The sequence below is a fragment of the Corapipo altera genome, unplaced genomic scaffold (genome assembly GCF_003945725.1).
Source record: "Corapipo altera isolate COAL_440 unplaced genomic scaffold, ASM394572v1 118, whole genome shotgun sequence".
NCBI classification, from domain to species: Eukaryota; Metazoa; Chordata; class Aves; order Passeriformes; family Pipridae; genus Corapipo; species Corapipo altera.
The window spans coordinates 659751-668360 of NW_020884991.1; the positions used below are offsets into that span (position 1 = coordinate 659751).

The 8610-nt window shown below is 55.0% G+C and overlaps 1 protein-coding gene across 2 annotated transcripts in view; it reads left to right on the top strand.

The window, feature by feature from the left end:
• The window catches only part of GMDS (GDP-mannose 4,6-dehydratase), a 417587-nt gene extending 416095 nt beyond the window's left edge, over window positions 1-1492 (top strand). The window contains exons 10-12 of one of the 2 annotated variants that reach the window (XR_003531447.1): window positions 60-128; window positions 508-650; window positions 1098-1492. Coding sequence is in view for 1 of the 2 variants with exons in the window: in XM_027666309.1 (XP_027522110.1) it covers window positions 60-128; window positions 508-570 (132 nt within the window). In the remaining variant the exon portion in view is untranslated. Of the gene's footprint in view, window positions 1-59; window positions 129-507 lie in introns of both variants that reach the window. The other variant, XM_027666309.1, reaches the window with a different exon arrangement.
• Window positions 1493-8610: the final 7118 nt, after the last annotated feature.

The window sequence follows — 8610 nt, forward strand, 5'->3', positions numbered from 1 at the left end:
AGGCCATCAAGGTGGGAAAGGTGACGGTTCTTGCAACGCCTCTCTCTTCTTTTCCACAGGATTTTCTGCAAGGGGACTGTACCAAAGCTAGGCAAAAGCTGAACTGGAAGCCAAGAGTCACGTTTGATGTGAGTGGTTTTTCTGGAGTGCTTTGTACCTGCTGGGTGTTCACGTCCTCTAAAAGCAATTTACAGGGAGGGGGAAGGGAGTGGAGGACCTCTGTGTGGGACAACTTGGGCACACTGAGAAACCCCATTTTCGGTGAACCTGCAGGGATTCTTGCTTTGAAAACAGCAACCACTATTGCAACTATGGGCACCCCAGTGCAAAGCAATGCACTGACACACATGGGGCCAGGACTGCTGTGGGAAGAGCCCAGCAAAGCCCCTTCCCCTTCTCATTCTGCTGTGGGAGGCCAGGGGGCTTGTCATGCTCTGGGGCATTCCTGATGTACTGCCTGTTTGCCCCTGCACTGGGGCCCTGATCTGTCTCTCTCCCTCCTTGCAGGAGCTGGTCAGGGAGATGGTAGACGCTGACGTGGAGCTCATGAGGAACAATCCCAATGCCTGATCCCTGGCTGGGCTGGGCAGGCATCAGAGGAGCCATGCCAGGGATACAACCCATGGCCAGCACTGCCATAAGCCACCGGGGTTGGTACCTGCCCCTCCCTGTGACGGTTTTATTGTTGGCCTGCCTGTGTGTGCAAACCCAGTTTTATCCCTCCCTCCACATCCTCCCAGTGCCTGTTGCTCCACAGATCATCCCAAGGTCAGCCCTGCCTGGACTAACTCTGTATCCTGCCATTAATTAGAGAAGGGTCATACTGAACCTGAAATATTGATCAGGCAACAAGCCCACTGATTTAATTTTTTTAATTAAGACTCATCTTTCTATTACCTAGGACCTCCAGCATGTTTTTAGTACTTTCTCCCATTTGAGAAACAAAGCATCCCCTGCCCTCCACCCCACAATCTCCTTCTCCTCCAACAACAACATCAGCAAACCTCTGGCGCTAACATGGGCTCACCATCCCTCCTTGCTCCACGGTTTCCCCTCTTTGGCCTTTCCTGAACAATCGTTGGTTTTCTTTTCTGCAGCCTTACCTCCACCCCAGCGGCCCATTTCCACCACTTGAACTCTGCTAAAGTTTGGATAACTTGATATAACTTGCAGTGAAATCGCCTTTTGACCATGCCGAATTAATTCCTAATTGCTGGAATTGCTTTCAAACCAGTCAAGCCGGGGCTTGAATGTGTTTTTCAGATCTTCATTTCAGAGTGTGCATGAGTCACAGAAAGCCTTTTTCTCCCGCACCACCTCAATCCGGGGGGTTTAGGGTGTTTTGGTTTCTGACCCCCTCTCCCCAGAATTAACCCATTCCCCTTCCACCCTTTTCCTGCTTACTATAATTAAACCTCAGACGGGAACTTGAACCATCTCAAAAGATGACTAAAGAAATAAAAACTAAATAAATAAAAAAGCTTTAAAAAAACCAGAAACTTCAAGGTGAGTAAATATTTTCTTGCTTTTTGTGCCAAGGTACCCGGGTTATCCAGAGGTCGTCAAGCCCATACATTTCCCGTTGGTTTCGGATCTTCCACCCATCAATTACTCCCATCGTTTTAGCTTTTTGCCTGGAAGTAAGCAAAGAGTGAGAAACACAAGCGGGACATACACAGGAAATACACTTTCTCAAAGTTCATCTCTTGCTTTTTTACTTTCTATAGGGGGACACCGCTGTTAAAAGTGGAGGGAGGTGGCTGAGCACGGAGCTAGGGGCTGTGGCTCTAGCTGGGCGCGGGAGGGGTAGCCTGATGGAAGTGATGTGGGGTGACAGGAAAAGCTGGGGAGCAGCCTGGGGGGGGAGCCAGCCGGCCTGAGAAAGGGTGCTCGGTGCAGCGGTCGCCAACGGCGGCATTTGCCGGAGGTGCCGTGTAAAACGCGCAGCGCGGAGGGGAGCGCACCCGGGCAGCCCAAACAGCCGCTTCCTTTGGGGCTGTCCCCTCGAAAGTTCGACCATGCCAGCACAAGGGGGAAAGGAAAACGTGGAAGCCCAGGCGCTGCTTGGGATCCTTCCTACAGGTGCACGGTGTACGAGCCCTCACAGGGCGGAGAGGACAGGAGAGGGAAGGATGTCCCCGTTGCACTCGCTCCTACCGCTGCCCTACGCGTGTGAGGTTTTCCAGCCCCCACGCACAGTTTCCGCGGGGCACCGGCGCTCTCCCAGCATAAACCAACGCCGAGTTGGTCGCACAGTTCCGTCCGTGGGAAGGCCTGGAGCTCCCTGCAGCATCACGCACACATTCCCTGTCATCCCGCGCGTATATACCTTCACGCGTGGGTATATTTATATAAAGCTTCCTTGGGTGTTTTTTCCTCGAACGGGTATGACTCCGCAGCTGTGCCTTTTTTTTTCTGGAGTAAACTAACAATAAACTCCCTTCCTTGCATTAGGTGTCCCCTCCCGCAGCGTTCACACCACGCGAATGTGCTATACAGCCCTGGCAGTAAGCGCTTGCCCCCTCTGCCGTGGGCACCCACCCGTATGTGGCCGCACGTCTGTGGTTGTGCTCTGCGGGCTGCCGCCGCACACTCCGCCAGGGGAGAAGTGGTGCCCCGTGCCCAGACCCAGCCTCCCCATCCTGGGGCCGCTGAGGGGAGGGGACGAGCTCCTCCTGCCCGACCTCACCGAGGGCTGCCCCCCTCGCAGTGCCTCGGACAAGCAGTCAGGGGCTGCGGGTGGCGCATGGAATCACAGTAATTTTTAAAAGTATCATAGCACTTTTATGATAACACATATTTGTATTGCTGAGAACTACTTTTTTTTTTTTGCTTACAGTGATTCACTGGGAGTCTTGCTGGTACATCTGAATATTAGTTTAGACAACTCTGTAGAGACCTGAAAACTTCGACTTCAGGCTTTTTTTCTTTGGTATGTTTAAGTGTAGTGCACTCAAGAGAAGCGTTCTCATAATTTGTTTTCGTTCTCTATATTGCCGACAGAGAGAGAAAAAGGATGGGAAAGCAAAAACTGATACTAGACCAAGCCGTCCCTCCGCGGTGGCCTTGTGCTTTTTGCTGCCTTTTTAAGAAGGAAAAAACCACACTACTGGTTGTGATAGGACAAAACGCACACTGCCCCGCTGCCTTGGACCATTTGGCAAAGGTCTGAATTGCTTTTCAGTTCCCTCTACGCTACCTTCCTTGCCTAATTCTTAATTGCTTCTAAAGTACCACTCTTTGCAATGACCATGGGACCACGTCTTGAAATAAATAATAACCAAAAAAAACACCCCTAAAACAAAACACTAACACACTACGATTTAGGGAAATGATATTGTATATGTAGCTAATAGTAACACAGTTACAGACTTGTGTTCTGTACATCAGCTTAGTGTGCACGTCAAGCGTTTTGTGCGTCCAGGTTCAGAAGATACAACCCCCCACTGTCCGTCTCAAGTCTCTTACGGAGTCACTACACCTTCGTTAATGGAAAAGGGCAGCTCCAGCAGTAAATAACCGAGCATGCCTTTAATCTCCCACGTCTTTCACAAGCGTCCCACCACCCGCAGCAGCAGCACCGAACAAAGCAAAAGGCAAGCTGGGTGTATCCTTTCTCGGATCCGCTGCGTGGCACCGGCGGGGAAAGGCTGGTTGGTGGTTGTGTCCAGCTTACGGACATTCTGCCCTGTCCGAGGTCGGAAAAACGGGCCCTGGAGCCCGCCAGGAGCCCCTGCCCGGGCAGCCTGTCCCCACTACGCTGTGCGAAGCAGAGAGGTTCAACCCTGCACCACTGCTAAGAGGAGAAGTGGGATAGTAATGCCAGCGCTGGGTGGTGGAAGCTCCCCGGGCGTGCGCCCCGTCGGGAAGAGGGGGCTCCGATGGGCAGGGAGAGGAGAGTGGTCCAGCTCCTGCCCAGTGGGCTGCAGAGGACTGGGGCACAATGGGGAAGGCCGGCCCGGCCCTGCCTGCGGCTCCCTGCCCGGCAACTCCGGGAATTACGACCAGCGACGGCCGAGCTCGCTCCCCCGCGCCCGCCGCCTGTCAGCGCCGCCGCCGCCGCCCCACGTCTCTTAGCCATAACTCAGCCCCTCGCCTCCGCCGTGCGGGCCGCTGCCTTTCCCCAGAAACCTGTCTTGCCAAAGGTAAAACTGCCACGAACGCCCCTTCTTAAATTATTCCTCTTATTTTTCCGTCTTCTGAGGCCTTTCAGGGCCGCTCGGGGCCACCGGACACTCGTGGGCTGCAGAGTCCCCGTAGGCAGCAAGGAGCGCGGCGGCGGCCCGCGGTGGGGTGGCCCCGCGGGAACACAAACCCTCACCACCTCTGCAAACCAGGCCGGGCCGGGGGTCGGCGCTGGCCCAGGGCCCGCCGGCTACGCAGCCAGGCCCGCCCGCCGCCCTCCTCCCCGGCCCCGGTGCGGAAGGTCGGCGAGACAAAGCGACGGGGGTTTCCTCGGGGTCGCGGAGCAAAACCGCCAGCGCCATCTAAAAGTACACCTCGACGCTCGGAGCGCCAGCCCGAAGGGGTAAAAGCAAACGGGGGCTGAAGGGGGGGTAGCCCCACTCCTCGGGTACGCAGACGCCGGGGTAGGGTGGTGGTGGGAAGGCAGCTCCGCGGACGGCTCTGTTCGCGCTCGGAAACGCATCGACTGCTGTAAGTGTATTTAGAAAAATAAAATTTAGGTGTAAATTGGTGGAATGGAAGAGTCCCCGCCGCCACCTCCCCCGGCCCCTTGCACATAAAGCAGCCGCGTCTCCCCGAGCGGACATGAGGGTCACATCCTCTTCCCGCTACTCGCCCAGCCGGGAAGGCGTGCTCGGGGCTGCCCCGGGACAGCGCGGGGAGAGGGGCACCGGCCGGGGGTCGCCGCCCCTCCCGCCTGTGGGCGGCAGGTTTGCAGGGGTGGGAGGCCCCGAGTCGGCTCGCAGGGCCGCACTCCTGCCTCCCCTTGTGACCCCCCTTCACCTCTGATGGTTCGCTGGCGGAGCATTGTCTCCAGACACAACAAACCCAGGACGGAGCCCTGGAGCAGGCAGGGCTCCAACGTTTTGACGGGTGGAAGAAAAACATCAACAGATACTTTACAATTATTTGGTGATGGGGGCTAGGAGAGGCAGGCGGAGGAGAGGTCGCTTCGCAGCAGCAGACGCTAATTGCAAACTTTCCTTAGCTAATGAGCTCGCACCGATGCATTCCGTGCTCCACCACCGTCCCACACCCTCGGGGGAGAGCTTGGGGGGTGGGAAAGGGCGTCGGGAGAAAGTCGTAATTTTTCTGCAATTCGTTATTCAGTTTAAAATCCATCTCATCCTTGAAAGGCGAGGTTAGAAGCGCTGGCCGCCAACACTTTCATAAATCCTCGCTTGGGGAAAACGGCGAGCAGCTCCTCGCTGGCAGGGGCGAGGTGTGTGAGCGCCGGCACCGGCCCGCCGCCTGCGCCTCGTCCTGCACCGCAGGCAGCCGGGCATCCCCGGCCCCGGGCGACGGGACTAGCAGAGCGACGTGCCCTCCGCTAGCTAAAGGGTTTAGCCCTGTTTCACACAATCGGACCGGGGAAATGCATATACAGAACACATGCAGGAGAAAGAGTTCCACTAGAAACTCGCATCAAAAAGGCACTGCAAATGTATTTATACTGGGCAATCTTGCAAGCACCGACATTGTTTAAACAATTCTCTTCTGCTACGGATGATATTATCAGTATTTTTACATTATCGTTCAATGGACAACATTCTTCTTTTTCCTTATTTTAAATATTTATTTTAAAAAAAAAGTATAAACGAAAGAAATTAAAGTCGGCCGCTTAAATGTTCTGGCAAGTAAATAAATTCCAGGAATGTTTTGGGGAAAACGGCAATGGCGTTTTTTCTGATCCGACCGCTTGCCTTCCGAGGGATGACGGTTCTAGTGATATGACCTGTTTATTCATCGATTCGTATAATATATAAATATGCTGAACTCGTGAGTGTAATAATTTACGTTTTTTCTATTGGAGGAAATTCAGCTATTTTAAGAGTTAATGATTCTAAATGTGTTGGTTTTCCTGGATTCTCCCCAGGGGTGATGGAGGCTTGGAAAGGAGGGGCGATTCCAGTTTGGGGGTTTCATTGTTGTCGTTTTAATTCTGCTGAACGCAGTCTAAAGGAGCTGACCTGAACGTGGGGGTAATACGCTGCACAAGCAAGCCCCCTGACACCTAAAGGTCAGGTGAAAGTCTCCAGCAGGTAAGTTGCAGGCCGGCTGCCTGCCCAGCTCCCTTGCTCTCTGGCTCACAAATTGTTCCCTTCTGCCCACCCAAGTAGTTTCAAGCTGTGTTTGTTTCGGGGGCAAAAAAAATGCCGACCACCCAATTCCATTTCAGCCGGAGATCTCATCGGTAGCCCGAACTGCCTTTCCCCCTCCCCATCAAACTACTTTTTAACAACTATTATTTTGTGGCACACGCATACCAAGCAAGGCGCAAGTTAACGGGTCTAGAAGGTCGCGGAGGTGTGTGCGACAGATGCGTTGGCTTGGGGGAGGAGGAAGAAATCCCCCTCCACCAAAGACGCTGCCGGCTAAACGGAGGGAGGGAGCCCCGCGCCGCACAAAACAATAGTGAAACAGGCCGGGACGAAAACATACCCCTCGGACCACAGGGGTTTCCCCGCGGGGTTGTGCTGGTGTCTTCTCCCTGAACGCTGCTGAACACCCCCCGGCCGTCGAGCGTCCAGCAAATACCATCTCGCAGCCGCTTGCCAAATCGCTGGACGCCAACAGCGTTACCACCGAACTAAACTCAGTGAGTTAGTTGCAAGTGACACCGAGGGCTCCTGTTTCGGGCAGACCAGCCAAAGTTACCCTCGGGAGAGTTGGGGCTTACTCCTCCGGCCGTCCCAAGCAGGCCTTTTACGACGCCTTGTTGCGAAATGAGGGGCTCTCCCGCTCTCCTCCCCTACACACCCGACCGTTCGCTACCCCTATCTGCACTTCCAGCCCCCGGCCTAGGACAAGACCTGCCCGTTGCCCCAGGTGCGTGTGCATAATTTTAAGGGAAAATGGGGGGCACGGCAATGCTGCGAGGGGTCCCCGGTGCCCCCCGAAATACGGGGCTGTCGCCCGGCCCCCAACTACAGGGCAAGGAGGCGGACCTCCTCCGCCGATGCAGCTATTGTTTCGTTCAATTAGGCTCCGCTTGATAAAAAACAATCGCTCGTTAACCCTCGCCCCCCTCCCTCCCGGCTGGTGTATTGTGAATGGCGACATCGTCTCCCTTGACCCCCGTCTCCTTTTCTGTCTTTCTGTCCCCTGAAAAATGATTCCGCGAGCTCTGATTGAATTTTATTCCTTCCTGACCTGGCCCGTTTTTATTGCATGGACACCATCAATCTTGACCTAACGCGACGTTTGTTTATTACTTTGGAAAGAAGCGAATGGCTTTATGAGCCCCAGCGTAATTAAACCAGGAGAGCTCCCTTCACCGCGGCACCGCACCACCTTTGGGGCGGATTCACCACAGACAAGCAGCCGGGGGGGCGAGTCAGAAGGGAAAAGAGAAAAAAAAAAAAAAAAAAAAAAAAAGGTGGGGGAAAGCTATACGGGAAGGGTAACTGGCATCCTCCCAGCCCGTGAGCTTGTGACCGAGATGCCGATGGATCGAAACCCACGCGCGTCCTCGGGGGAGCACCGAGCAGCTCCCTTACGCCACAGTTCAGGCCCGCCAGCATCTTGCGCAGCTTGCCGCGTAAGCCTGAGCTCGCTCTCCACCCTACCCTGGCTGCGCGCCTGGGCGCGCTACCTTTGCCCCCGCGTCACCCCGGACACCCCGACGGCGCCCGCCGCCGCGCTCCTCATCGCCCTCCCCTTCTAAAAAAACCCCCAAACGAACCAAAACATCAGCGCCTCTTAAAACGGTGGAAACATTTTGCCAAACCACCCGGCCCTGACACAGAGAGACGGGGGGAAACGGACTTAGTACGCTGAGGAGTTTAAATTACGTTACGAGACAAATTAATTGAAATCTAATGTCCAATTAGCCGTCGCTGTTGAAATGAGCGATTTTGGGAAGTGGGCGGCAGAGAGCTTCTTAGGGCCCGGACTGCAGCGCTCCTGTACCTGCGCAGCGGCGCCATGTGCGCACCTCGGCGCTGCGCGCTTTTGCCTACGACGTGATAAAGACCGCGCACTCTGACCTCACACTCGTCTTCAGGTGGGCGCAGAGGGGCGCGCAGCCCCCCGGCCGTGCGCCACTGCTCCTTCCCGCGCAGGGGCAGCTCCACTCTGCCTCCCGCAAAACCCGCACCGGTCCTCACGTGCGCCGCGAGCGACTGGCCCGCAACGCGCAAGCCAAGTCTCCGGAGGCCAAGGCGAAGCTTTAAGCTCGTCCCGCTCCAACAGCATATTTTTGGGGGGAATCAGGGCAGCATACAGCCGGCCGGTCAATATGCTGCCGCCCCAGAGTTACCGATAGTGTTATGACGTTGAACCTAAGTATGAAAATAGTCTCATGCTAACTTCCAAGCGCCTTTCCCGAACTTTGTGGCTTTCAGAAAGGGCCCCAGATATGGTAAAATGCCAGTTCGGAAACACTCCTTTAAACATTTCCATCCACAACACAACCTCACCATG